Here is a 14,761-nt window from a genome sequence, read left to right on the forward strand (position 1 = left end):
AGTGTTTCGAAAGGAAACATAGGTAAGTGTGGCTTAATATGTCATGCTTTCTGTCCCTTCCCTGTCCTATCTGAATTACAATTATCCTCCTTTCTGATCTCTACCTTGTACAACATATTATTTGCTTCAGGGTAGGATGGGTTAACTTGTCACATAAAGACATACGGAGACCTGACCTGGATGAGTGGACACAGCCTAGGTATCCAGGGCCTGGGGCTGTCAAAGGAGGCAACAGACTCCTGGGAAAGTTGTGCACACATCCGCAGGTATACGTAGAATACTGCATTATGTGAAGGAAAATCCTGTTAGTGGAAACGGTATGGGAAGGTGTGCATGGGTGTGTGTATGTACACACTTCTGCACACATTGGTGTGCTGGGAAGCAGATCAGTGGTCTGCCAACAACTTTGTTATCTGTCTTTCCCATAGCCACTCTCTTCTGTTCTTGACAGTATAACCTTCTTTTGGGGAAATGCTCCTCCCTCTGTTTTGATGATATAGGGCTATCGGGTGTGGCCCATCACAGACACACGGAGGAACAGTAATACAGTCCAGGACAGTAGGATCCTTCCTTGGAGTTTTCTAATCGGAGGTAGGAAAATACAATCTCTCCAGTGCGGACTCCGCGGCTGTGTACCTGAGTCCATCAGCAGTACTGGGAGAAGGAGTCACAGCAGCAGGGAAAGGAGATGGCATTCTGGGGGTAACCAAGGGATAGAGAAGCTACAGGCGGGCATCCCGGCAGCTTTTCAGCTCCTTTTATGACCCATGGGCACTTGTGCCCTTTGCTTCCTCCTTTTGCCTTTGTCTTTGTGGGTTTGTCCCTTTTTTTCCTTGTGTGTGTGTGTTTTTTTTTAACTAGAACATGTAACATGAAATCTACCCACTTAACAAATTTTTAAGTGTAGAGTATTCACTAGGAACACAATGCTACAGAGCAGATCATTAAAACTTAGACTTTTTCATCTTGCTTAACTGGGTTTGTGCTTTTTGATGTTAAATTTTAATACCTGAAGTTAAAAAGAGTTGATACGAATATACCAACCAAATGCACAAAGCAGCAGTTTCATATTTCAAGTTTTTGTTACTGCCATAGTTTATGAAATGCCCACAGAATTGTGAAAATTTAAATATTCATAAAAATTCATCAAGCTAAGGCTTCAGGAGATATTTTAAAAATTTGCATCATTTACCATGTTGGTCTGGAAGTACATTTTGATTAAAAACATTACAACAGTCCAGAGAATAATATCACCGTTCACATTCTGAACCCTGCGGAAGAAGAGGGACCGAAGTAAGCCTCAGAGGAAATCAGGTAGAAGGGGGGGATTTTAAGCCTCTGCTTTAAAGTTTTGAAAGTTTTGCGTTGTTTGTTTTTAAGTGTATTGTTTCGGTTCTTTTAAAATCAAGGAAATGTCCAGAAATTATTTAGACTGAAGCAAAAATGGAATTTCTATTCAATTATAGCAACGTCAATATAGGCATACGAAATGAATATTATGCAGAGCAAACCACAAAGTGGACCTCTCAGGAACAGAATTCATAGTATCTCACATGACAGCCAGCATCTTTGCAATGGATCAAGTTTCCTTCTTTAGTAAGTAACTCTGGCGGCTCATGGGTGTGGCTCAGTTGGCTAAGTGTCCAAACCATGATTTTGGCTCAGGTATGATCTCGGAGTCCTGGGATCGAGCCCCATGTTGGGCTCTGCACTCAGCAGGGAGTAGGCTTGAGGATTCTCTCTCCCTCTCCCTCTGTCCTTTATCCCACCCATGAGCATGCACCCACTGTCTTTCTAAAATAAGTAAGTCTTTAAAAAGTAAAGAAAGAAAAAGATAAAAAGTAATTCACATTTGTGACGACCTTCTATTTGGACTAACACAGTATTTTTGACCCTTGTGGCTGTTATTTTTACACCTGCTGCCTACTGAAAAACTGTAGCTCTTAAATTTTTTCTGCATTTTTACTACTGTGCATGTTCTTGCCTAATTGGGTGATTTATGTCTTATGCTGAGTTCTAAAGGACACCTCTTATTTCTGGAGAGTAGCTTCAATCCCCTTGAGGATTCTCTGGCCCAGCAGAGGAGTGTCTGTGACTGCGCTGATGTGCTCGGTTCCTAGGTTTCATCAGACTCTGGAGACACAGGTCTGATGACATTCAGAGGAGGAAAGAAAAAAACTGATGAGTCCTTAAGGAAGTACACGGAATAAATACTAGCTAGAAATTTACACTGGTTTGGTAACCTGGGCCACAAAAAGCCCAATCTATGACTTATGCAATGAAGTCCACACGGTACATCATAATCTCATCCCAAATATAAATGAAATCTCCTAAAATTCTAAGGACTACATTGTTGGGGTGGTTGCACCTTGTTCCCATGTGGCCTCTACTCCAGCAACTACTCTCCTTGATAAACGAAGGTGCCCCATCTTCCTGCGGGCCTCTAAGGGCTCCGGCTGCCTTTGTCCTGTGGCTCAACCCCATGCAGTGTGACAGCCATCACAAGTGTTGACCAGCTCTACCAGACCTAGCTCGGCTGGAAAGCCGTACTAGCTTAAACAATGACTTTAAAATAAGTCTTAGTCCAGGCTACAGTACACCACCTGAAACTACTTCAGCAGAGGCAGATACTTCGTGAGTGACAACTGCCCTTGCGAGGGATCCTCCGCCTGGGGCTTACCGCGGTGGCCCCCAGCGGCAGGCTGGTCCTTCCGCAGAGGCAGCGGTGAGGCTTATGATGATGATGAGTTCCTCATCTCTGTCTTCTCAAGCAGCAAAACATTGTTCAGAAAGAGCCCCCCCCCCCGCCAGCCTCTGGCAGCTACGTTTAGCTGCAGTCACTGAATGCCTAGTGACTTGGTCACCAGGCACTTGGGGCCCTCAGGGACTCAAGTGACTCAGAGTGACAAAACTAGTAAATGAAGAGAACTCAGATGAAGTGAAACCCTAATAGCCAGCATTGATTGCTAAGACCATTCTGCCACCCGCGGGCTGACTTGTTCCAGTAATCCACCTTGGCTTCTGGGTTTTGAAATGGAAACACCCCTGGAGCTGGGATTTAAACTGGTTTAGATTCTGGGTCTGGATTTGAATGCTAAGGTGTTTCAACATAAAAAAACTAAGGACGGGACGCCTGGGTGGCTCAGTGGGTTAAGCCTCTGCCTTCAGCTCAGGTCATCTCAGGGTCCTGGGATTGAGGCCTGCATCGGGCTCCCTACTCAGTGGGGAGCCTGCTTCCTCCTCTCTCTCTGCCTGCCTCTCTGCCTACTTGTGAGCTCTCTCTCTGTGTGTCAAATAAATAAATAAAATCTTTAAAAAATAAAAATAAAAATAAATAAAATAAATAAATAAAAAATAAAAAAACCAAGGACTAAGGCCAGCGAGGGTGGTGGCAATATCTAGGTAGATGGGAGAGGTTTACTTGTTCTGTATCCTTGCAGAAGCTCTGTTCTTCCTTGAAGAACCGTTTCTTACCCACTTGTTCTCTCATTAGTTTATTTTTTAAATAATGAAAACTATCTTAAACTCTCACATAACCCCCACAAGGTAGACACTATTATTGTTCCCATTCTATAAATTTGAAAGATGAAGGTACGGATCTTGTTCAAGGTCAGGGGAGGGCGGGGATTCGAATGTTGAGAGCCTGGCTCACGTCTATGCTCTAGTCACTAGTACCCCTCAGCTCTGCCCAGAGGAAAGCGGTGTGGCTGTTCCCCGCTGGCGGCGTCTCAGGAAGGTGGTGGGCAAGCACTCTCACCTGGTCAGTCTCCCAGTGGTAACACTGCATTATCAGGTCACTCTGATTTATTAAATTTATTAACTGCTCTACTCCAGGGCAGCCTTACAGTGCACTCCTCAGTTTCCTCCCAAGGCTCCGTCCCAAACTTGCTTGATGTAAGAATCACCTGGAATACTTATTGTTGAAGGTGTAGCTTCTCAGGATCTCAGGATCCACTGGGTTTGATGTGGTCCCAGAAGATTATATTTCTAACAACTGACCTAGATGATTTTTCCGAGTCTTCTCATCAGTCAAGTTTGGGAAACAGTGTTCTAGGAGTTTTAGCCAATGGGAACAAATACAGTTGATCTTAAGTATTACGCATTAGATGTTAAGTCAAAGTATCATTAAGCAGATGACATTTCTATAGCTGAATTAATCCAAAGCAATCAGTACATATAGCACAAAGTAGTTTTCTTCAGGAAGATCTTGGGGAGTCAGTTGGAATGTCTTTGTTGTTGGTTTTTTTTTTCCTTCTCTCTGGGTGATGACTGTTAGAAAGAATTCTTTAATGGCTGTGCCCTTGAGGGAGTTTCTGCAATGCTCTGATTATGGAACAGCTTAAATCAAACAGAAAGTAAGCCATTTTATAGAGTTCTTTTAAGTCCTGCCTAAGAGAATTCTGGAGAAGAGTAAATTAAATAAAGAAGAGAAAGGAGTACACAGTTCCAGTTCCTTGTAGGACCCTAAAGGGAAACTCCTTGTATAACTAAGAGAGAGTCTCGGCTTTCAACGTCAATGTTCATGAATCATATACAGAATGATTTAGGTGAATATCAGGGATTAATTCAATTCACACAGTCTAATCGGGAAGCAGAAACCATCTTTGACATTTAAAGAGCACAAATGCAAAATTGTTGTAATTCATGAGCATCAAAATATTGTTTAATGTTAATAAAAAAAAAATCTCCAAAGTACCTAATCTGCTTTGACACTATATTCACTGCTTGTCACAAGTGAGAGCTTACGCCCCAGGCACCACTCACAAGCAGACTCCTTTGGTTGCTATATTTATGAGTTAGTTGGGAGAAAAGGAAGAAAAAAAATTAGAAAATAATATTAAAAGACAGTTAAAGAAGGAGAAAGAAAAGCCAGTCCTTTCTATCCCGTGGAATGCTCTGCTCCCCCGGCCAGGCCAACTCTGAGCAGTGACTGAGGCGTGAACCCGACATACCTCTTGGTGGGGGTGGGCACTCCGGAGGACGCGGAGGCGTGGCTCACCAGGGTGTCATTCATATTAGCCAGCGGGCGAGGGGGACTGAAAGCAAAGACATTTACATTATATTAATAATTACCAACATGACCAGGGGAAACAAATGAAAGAGTGATAAGAGCAAAGGAACCAACTATCATTCCACCTGATAAGCACAGTGGGAGCCAGGTGGGAATCGATAGGAGCAGCCCAAGCAAACTCCACAAGGAGGGTTCTCGAGCTCAAAGCCCGTGGACCACAGAGCTGTGCTGTACCAGGAGTGACCAATGACCCACACACTGTGACGGAGGTGACTCCTCTGGCTTTTGTTTCGTAGTTCAGTATACAAGTCTGAGTTGTTACTTAATTTCTCTGCATTTTAGGTGTTTCCAGAGTTATGAGACCTTTGACGTTTGTGGTATATTACACAGGTCACAACAGCAACATAAGTGTTTTTCCTGATTTGGTTAGAGTTCACTGTCTTCCCTCAGACTTAGTTTCCATACTGGTTACCAAAACCGACTATTATTGGTCCTTTACTAGAATCTTAATAATCAACCCATATTTTATACTGATCCTTTAATTAGAATGCTTTCTTTTATAACCCAATCCAAATTTAAATTTGAAAGTAAGTATTTTTAATAACTTGTCTTTAACACTGGTTTTCTGGAGGCCAGGTCTATTGCTCTCTTGGAGAGTCTTAAAGGAACAAATCCAAACTTACCAAAAGGAATCTATGATTTTGCCCTTCAGCTATCTTCAGCTGGTCTCCCTCCCCACCACGTTCAGCTACAAAGGGTTTCTGTCTCGCATGTGGAGCCACATGACTATTGCTAAATATTACTCCTGGGAAATCTCTCACTTCCTCCCCTAAATTGAAAGAAGTACTTTTCAGAGAAATTTGACCATCAAAGCCAAAACGTGAAGCAGAAAAGTCCTTCTCTCATATTTAGGTGCTTAGGAACTAGCTCCTGGTTTCTCCTTATATTTAAGTGCTGAGTTAATCATGTGAAGTGTTTTTGTAGAGGTTATACTTAGCAAGTCTTGGTGAATATTAAGGGACCAGAGCCTTTGCTATTTTGCAGGTTTTATAGTACACTCAGAGACTCAAGGGAAAATTTTCAGGTAAAGCCAAGGAATTTAAAGGAAAGGTTAAAAAGGATAGATCAATCAGTCACCCTAACTGCATACCTACCTACCTACCTACCTACCTGTCTCTATATCTGTCTATATACACTCCTCCCTTTCTTTTAACTCAATTTCATTTCTGAGTAAGGAAATATTTTAAATGATTTTCCATTTAATGGAGAGGATCAAAGATGGTATGTAATTTGCAGGGAACAGATTTAGGGCTCTTGATTTTTATTTTTTATTTTATTTATTTATTTTAGGGCTCTTGATTTTTAAGCCACAACACTATGCTTATTGTTACATTTTCCTCCCTTTATGTGACAATGCACAAAGACATTCAGAATTGAAATACGCCTTCCTAAGTGACAATGTAATTCCACATTATTCATCTCCCTACCTATCTTCCAGGCAGGTGTCCAATATTGTCCCCAAACTTTCAAGCCTACTGATGCTGGTGGCTGTGCTGAGTTATAATCAATCAATCAATCAATCATTTTAGGCTGACTAATAAAAATGAACACAGAGATTAACTTAATTTTCATCCTAAATTTATATTTTGTCTCTAGTCCTTTGAAATCTATTGTCCAAATGGAACAAGGAGACAATTCCTATGAGAGAAACAAATCCAACACCACAGCTTTTTATGCTTGAGGGCACCAGAAACATTCTGCTCCTGAAAATAGAATGGGCTTTGCCTCCTTAATATATTATTATTCATAATCCATGTCCCAAATAAGATAAGGACATGCTCATGTTGCTTTCAGAACCAATGTAGTTACCTAGTATTTTTCAATATTGAAGATACTACTACATTCAATTTCCTGTCTGATATTCTCAGAGGAAAAATGACAATAGAAAAAAAACTTTTTTAAAATTTCTTACACATGGATCCATGTGATAAAATTTCATGATTTGTAGTATTTTGTTTGGTCTGATGCCACAAAAGTCATTAATAATCATCTCCAGCTCTTGTGAGATATCAGGCACAATTATTATCTTAGAGTACACATATCAGAGCCTCTTCTCCAATATTCAGAACCAGACAGTAATGATTACATTGTAAGTTGGAAGCTAATCATAACTCCCCCCAAACTTCTGAGCCTTTGTGAACTTCTAGCACATTCTGCTAAAGAAATAGGTACTATGTGTTTGTAGTCCAAGATAGAAGAGGTATTTGAAAACATAAATGGTGTCTTTACTGCAGGACCTACCGCTAGACCCACAATTTGCTGTAAAAGCCAACAATTCAGACGTGGTCTTAGAAGATGTAATATACCATAAATGACTTCTGGCTTAAAAAATGTTTCATAGCTCCTATAAGACAGCGGAAGAATGCTTCCAGGTGTGAAGTAGACATTAATGGTACCAGTTACAGAAACTTACAAAGCAGAATTGATCCAAGTTATCAGATCAGTTTTGGTGGCTGTCTTTAACATTCAAAACCTGTTGAATACCTTGAACAGGCAACAAGATGTTCTACATCTTCCTTTGGTGAAGATCTCAGCAAGGTATCTTTAGACACTAGTGAGTTCTGTGATACTCAACTGACCACCAATCATCACTTGGTACAAATTCGGGAGGCTCCTTCTTTGTTCATAAGACATGCCAATTTTTTGATGAGAAGATAGAAGCAAATGGATGCTACAGATAGAAGTAATCTGCCAGGCAGAAGAGGTGGGTATGAAAAGAAGACTTGGAGAGAATTTTTAAAATCTTAATCAAAAGGAAAGAAGCATTCTTACTGGGTGTCTACTCATAAAAGATAAGTAAGACTATCTTCATCTCAATAACCTAATCATATACTGATGAAGACAGATATGTAAACGAATTATCATTATGCAAAGTAGTGAGAGCAGCAACACAAGTACAAAGTACTTTGTACAAGTACAAAGGAGTCCGGTGAAGAGCAGTGACTCCCATGTGGAGGAAGGAGGGACAAGAGTAGTCAGGGTGAGCTAACACTGAGGAGAGACATTCTCAGCTACAGAAAAAAAGTTAAGGGCACCCTAGATGGACAAAGTGATTTGGAAAAAGGGACTGAAACCCAAAAGTATGTGACATATTGGGGGCTGACTTAGTTGTCTGGACCCAAAAGCACTTGAAAGGGAGTAGCTGAAAAATGTCTCTGGAAAGTAGATTAGGGCCAGGATGTGAATGAAGCCTGTTCTACCACAAACTAAGAAGTTTGGACTTTATACTAGAGGCAGTGGGGGAAGCATGGAACACTTTCAAGTCAAAGGATAATGTACTTATAACTGGGCTTTGAAAACATAACCTGAGAAACTTGTAAATCACCGGTTTTAATCAAGGGTGTGCATAGGAATAATCTTTGAAGCTTTCTGTAAAACAAGGTACTAAGGTCTACTCCTCAGTTTAGTGAACCTCAATCTTGAGGGGAAAGAGGAGTTTTTCTAACGCTTAGCCCATTTAAAAATCACTTATGTAGAATGGATTGGGAAGGAGGATGGTATGGAAGCTGGGAGACCAATTAAGAGGTTATGACAATTGTCCGGGTCAGGGATTACAAGGGTTGACAGTGGGAAAGAGAGAAAAGGAAAAATACTGCTGAGATGATAAAATAAATAAATAAAAAAGATAAGGTACAAGAACTGAGTCAGTATGTGGGGTTAGTGGGCCAAGAATGACTACTGATGGTTCATGATATCGATACCCAAACCAGGGAACACAAGAGGAGGAAATAGGATTTGGTGTTGGGTAGACAGAATGAGCAGGGAGGATTTCACTTTTGAAATTGCTGAATCTGAAGTCGCATGGATAAGTACAGGTACGTGATACCTAGAAAGCAATTGGAAACAGGAGAATAGGAACCCAGGTGAGATAACAAGTTTGAAAATAATTGAGAATCATCATTTAAATTGTAGCTATTCAGGGGCACCTGGGTGGCTCAGTGGTTTAAGCCTCTGCCTTCGGCTCGGGTCATGATCTCGGGGTCCTGGGATCGAGCCCCACATCGGGCTCTCTGCTCAGCAGGGAGCCTGCTTCCCCCCCTCTCTCTGTCTGCCTCTCTGCCTAGCTCTGATTTCTCTCTGTCAAATAAATTAAAAAAAAAAAAAATTTAAATTGTAGCTATTCAGTTAAGTTCTGATCACTATAAAGGTGTACTTTTATTTACTGTTTTCAAATGGAGCAGGATAGGTCTGGGGAAATATCCAGTAAGAGGATGGCTTAGATAACAGGTAAAAAGCTTCCAGTTACTGGTCAGATACACCTCTTACTGTAAAGTAAAAATTTCACTTACTGGTACAAGGCATTTTCACATTGCTTCTCTTATGACCAGACCACTACAGTTCATTCTAGCGGATGCTCTGGAATAAAGACTAACTTAAAATTAAAACTGCTACAGAATCTCTCTTAGGGTTTTGAAAGCTAGGAATAGACGATGAATACTCCATCATGCATTTAAAATCTTAAGGACAGGGGTGCCTGGGTGGCTCAGTGAGTTAAAGCCTCTGCCTTCGGCTCAGGTCATGATCCCAGGGTCCTGGGATTGAGCCCCGCATTGGGCTCTCTGCTCAGCAGGGAGCCTGCTTCTCCCTCTCTCTGCCTGCCTCTCTGCCTACTTGTGATCTCTATCAAATAAATAAATAAAATCTTTAAAAAAAAATAAAATCTTAAGGACAAATTGTATATAACTGTATATTTCTTTTTTCATTTATTAACTATTTGTTCTTTACAAAGTGAGTGGTATGGTGCTAGCTGCTGGGGATAAAAATGAAAGAGATAAAAACTTAAGTCCTATGAGGAAGAAAAATTATTTATAATAAAAATAATTTACAGAAAAATAATTACAATATAATGCAATAAGTATTTAATAGAAGTAAGAAAAACTGTAACATGCCATGGGAAAATATTGAGATCACCTTACTGCATAAAGAAAAATATATTTCTAGGATGTTAAAGAGCTAAATGTAAATATTAAATTATATAAATTAGAAAAAAACATATGGGTCTATGGATAGAAAGGATTTGCTAAGGCCAAAAGCAATGGAAAAATTAGGAAGGAAATGGATATTTAATTTGAATTTAAAAAATCAGAAAAGAAAGAAAAATATAAATTCAGGACACTATTTCAGTAAATGTGACAGAGCAAGAATTAATAGCCTTAATTTACAAGGGAGTCACACAAATTTATAACAAAATTATTTAGGTTTCAATTTAATAAAAGGGCAAAGTGAAAATAGACCTTTAAAAAAAGAAATATAAATAACTCAAAAATGCTTTAATTATGAAAAAATTATTAAAATTATAGACCATTTTCCCTTCTAAAAATAATAATGATGTTTTTTAAAAAGGTAATCCTTAGTGCTGGAGGGGATTTTCTGACATAGCTCATAAATTTACTAAGTAAGAGTGAAAGTATGAAGTTAAGCAAAATTTCCAGAGGGCAATCTGGCAACACATCCATCAAAGATCCTTAAAAATGTTCAGCTTGACTCAGCAATTCCCTTTCTAGAATCTATTCAAAGGATTTAATCAGAAATGCAAAGGTAGGTTTGTATTTTAAAATATTTATGGAAATATTATTTACAATAAAATAATTCTGGAAGAAACGTAAATGTTCAAATATGAGGGGAAGGAAAAGTAAGCCCTAGTACATTCATAATTATAGGATATTACACTGTCATTAAAATATAATGCTTATTAAGCCTTTCTAAATGCTTAGCACATAAGAGGTAAAAAAGAAGGGCAACATAGCTTCAATAATAGGTAACAATTATTGAATGTTTGATGCATACCTATCAGACACTGTGTTTAAAGCCTTAAATATATTATTTATTTTATCCTCACAGTAACCCTGTAAAATAAGATAAAATTATACATACACATACCATGGTCTCAGCTACATTATATAATAATATTAAAATATAACAATAATATAATATTACAATAAAATAATATAATAAGTGTAAAACAAAGTATCTGAAGGAAATATGTCAAAATGTTAAGAGAAGCTTAATTATGGGTAACTTTCTCCTGTCTATTTATACTTTCCTGTATTTCCAGTTAAATTTTTCCTGATTTTCAGAGAAAATGCTTAATGTAAAAAAAGAAAAAAAAATATATATATAAAGTAGGGGAAAAAAGACAAAAAGAAAAGGTGTGCCTGGGTGGCTCAGTCAGTTAAGCATCCAACTCTTGATTTGGGCTCAGGTGAAGATCTTGGGGTTTTAGGATTGAGCCCCTCATCGGGCTCTGCTAAGCATGGAGCCTGTTTGAGATTCTCTCCCTCTGCTTCCCTCCATAGGGGGAAAAAAAGACAAAAAGGTAAAATAGAAACTTTTAACACCACTGAATCAAATTCTCTAAAATAGTGTACTATTTTTGTTATTATTAAGAAAGCAAACAGAAGGAAAATGCTTAATGAACTGAGAGTCTGTTAATAGACAGAAGACCTTTAAATGATTTAAGTAGATACAAAACTGCACAGCCCAACATCCTTACCACCACACTCCCTCCCCCCAAAGAAAGTCCAGAAAACATGTTAGATCAGGCTACATTATCTCCTCTACCAGACTATAAGAAATGTGCATATGTGTGTGTGTGTGTGTTGTAATCACTGTATTTTGACGATGGGGCAGAGTGGGAGACATGGCTCAGGCTCCCAGGCAGTATTTGCTGTTCATGAGTTAGCCCTGCTGGGGGCGGAATACAGAGGACTGCAGCGTGGTCGAGAAATCCCTTTTCTATTAACTTCAGCTCTGGTGAGACGATTCTCGGAGCACAGAGCGATGGCATAACCAGCGGTTGTATCTGGTAACTGTTTCTGTATTGCCTGCAGCCACAGCCAGTTGGCCTATGTGACTTCATCAAGGGATCACAGAACGGATTGTCTTCAGTAACAGGAGCACGAGTACTGGTCGAGCACTCACTACACATCACGCTCAGCTCAAACATTTCCCAAGGATTCACTTATTTAAACCTCACAATCCCCAACAAGACAGATACTATTATTATTTTTTTATTTTTTTTAAGATTTTATTTATTTATCTGACAGACAGAGATCACAAGAAGGCAGAGAGGCAGGCGGAGAGAGAGGAGGAAGCAGGCTCCCTGCTGAGCAGAGAGCCCGATGTGGGGCTTGATCCCAGGACCCTGGGATCATGACCTGAGCTGAAGGCAGAGGCTTTAACCCACTGAGCCACCCAGGTGCCCCGACAGATACTATTATTAACTTCCTTTTACAGAGGGAGACACCAAAGCACAGAGAGAAGGAATCGCCCTGAGGTCACAGCCAAATTGGGGCAGAAGTAGGATCTGAGCCAAGGAAGTACAGTACGGCTCTTGTGTCTCTGTTCGTCATCACTACGGGCAGCGTCTCGACTACCTTCGATTGCTGCACCATTAGAAGAGCTCACTTGAGACTGTTTAGTCTTTGAATTAAAAACAAAGGCATGGTGTTAGACCACAGTTCCTAAAAATTATTTCTATAGGAAATAATCTATTTCTAGGTCAATTAAAAAGTTGTTTCTATAGGAAGGTGAAACTACATACCCCTGGAGTATAGTTTTGGGGTGACGTGTTCTCCCCCCATCACATCATCAGAGCTCTGTATTACGAATGCCTATCTGAACTCAGACCATCCGGCTGCAGAGCTCCCACCTCTAGGCTGCCTCAAGGAAAACGAGATAAGCTAGTATAAACTGTCTCCTCCAAAAACAGATCTCTAATTTATTAAGATGAATTTAAAATCTAATCTTAATTTCAAAGGTCTTTTGGATTCCTCATCTCAGCCTAACAAACTACATATATGTAACGAGCAAACTATCTATTCTATCAGCCAGGCTGCTGATTAAAAAAAGAAGAAGAAGAAGAAGTTTAACACTGGGCTCAGGACCAGCATTGAGTGTAATTACTTATTTTGGTTTTCTAAGATGACTCAGCTCCAGAGGTAAACACTTTTTGGGTAGAGCTCTCTAACCAGGGATGTGAAAATACAATGTCGTTGTTTAAGCAAAATTGCTACTTAAAATATTGTGCGTGAATAAAGGGGTGCATGAACAAAGCCAGCCGCAGCCTGAGAGAACCAGTGAGCTCCCGGGCAGCTGTGGGAGCTGTCACCCTTCTGCAGGCCCTCTGACAGAAGTCCTTCTGTGGGAAGTCATCCAGATAGGTGGCTACTTAGCCCTACCCTAGACTTTTAAAAGTATTTGCTCATTATCTTGCTCTTCCTCCCAGAATATTCTTCTGATTACAGAGGTTAAGGCTGCAGTCCTACAATCCTCTTTAACCTTGACAGTGATCTGCCAATCACCCCCTTTGGAACTTTTTACCTGATTTTGGGGTTGTTTATGACTGTCAGTGTGAAAGGGAAGATTTTATTATGCCTTATGCTCTCATCTACTTGATCACTGCCCAAACAGCACTTTACACATGAGGTACTCAATCGTTCAGTTAAATAGTTTTGTAGTCAGCTATGTGCCTTCAATTCTAGATACCTGTGTTCCTTCTGAAATGATCTTCCCTACTCTGATCACATTATTCTCGTCTTTACGATCACAAGGCAGATTTCACCATACTTAAACACAAATTCAAAACTCACTGTGTCAACCACATCATTCTTTCATCTATCAAACTACTCTGGCCTTCCATATCCTTCCAGCAAACTGTCCTTTGCCCCGGCTTTCAAGTCTTCCCCTAGATACCTATCCTTGGCAAGGTTACATTCTTTCTCACTTCTCTTATCAGAGAAATGGTCCTGAAATTTCAGTATCTCCACCAAGCCCTTCTGATTACTACAAACTCCATTTAAAGAAAGAAGGACCTTATCAATATACAAAGGAAGTAAGAGCCATGCCGTATTCGTGCCCAGTACCGTCCGGGTTTTGAGAAAAAGTGAAAAACAAAGTGAAGGTTGTGTCTGCGACAAGAAGTTTATAAACCAATCGGTCCTCATAATCATCCGTCATCACAACAACAAGCACTTAAGCTTCAGCTTAACCTATTACAATTCTTAGGTCAAATGTAACTCGACAATTATCATTTACAACCAAAAATGTGTAAGATCATTTATTAATGAAGAAAGACAACTGAATTACTTCCAACAATTAACTAAAGACCAGTACAACAAAAGAGCTAGAAAAATCCTATGGAAGTTAGAAGATCTGCTGTATATTCTGCCTTTATTTCTTTACTTTTAGATCACTGGAGAGGGTTGGGGAGGGAAGGGGCAGTGAACTAACATTTGTTGAGTATGAGGATTGCATTAGCCTTGAGCTAGGTCCTCAGATACATTACTTGAATTCTGTTACTACTCCTCATGGTATTCCTATTTCACTAATAAAGAAATAAAGGTCAAAGAAGAGAATTAACATGCTCCAAGTCACAGATTAGTAAGTGGCAGAACCAGTCTCAGAAGCCACTTTTTTCTGGTTCTAAAACCACTGAATAATTCAAATCCACAGACTCACCATCCTACAGCAGGCATACCTGTATTATCCAAATGAAAATTTCAGATAACAGCTCTCACAGAAGAACAGGACCACTGGCTTTCGATCTGACTTGAAGTAGTTTAGGGAAAAAAAGAGGAATTTACTGAGTGTCTTCACTAAGTGATCACTAAATTCATAAGTAAACTTCTAGAAGGGTAGGGGTGCAGCTGGCTTCCAGGACACTGGAATGTCATTAGGACATTGACTCTT

The 14,761-nt window shown here is 39.8% G+C and overlaps 1 protein-coding gene across 2 annotated transcripts in view; it reads right to left on the reverse strand.

Moving 5' to 3' along the window:
* The window catches only part of LOC308338080 (dystrobrevin beta-like), a 77,586-nt gene extending 72,556 nt beyond the window's left edge, over positions 1-5,030 (reverse strand). For both annotated transcript variants that reach the window (XM_080831644.1, XM_080831643.1), the window contains exon 1: positions 4,953-5,030. In XM_080831644.1, the coding sequence (XP_080687770.1) occupies positions 4,953-5,014 (62 nt within the window). In that variant the 5' untranslated portion in view covers positions 5,015-5,030. The remainder of the gene's footprint in view (positions 1-4,952) is intronic.
* Positions 5,031-14,761: the final 9,731 nt, after the last annotated feature.

Source organism: Martes martes (assembly GCF_963455335.1).
Source record: "Martes martes genome assembly, contig: scaffold_200, whole genome shotgun sequence".
NCBI lineage: Eukaryota > Metazoa > Chordata > Mammalia > Carnivora > Mustelidae > Martes > Martes martes.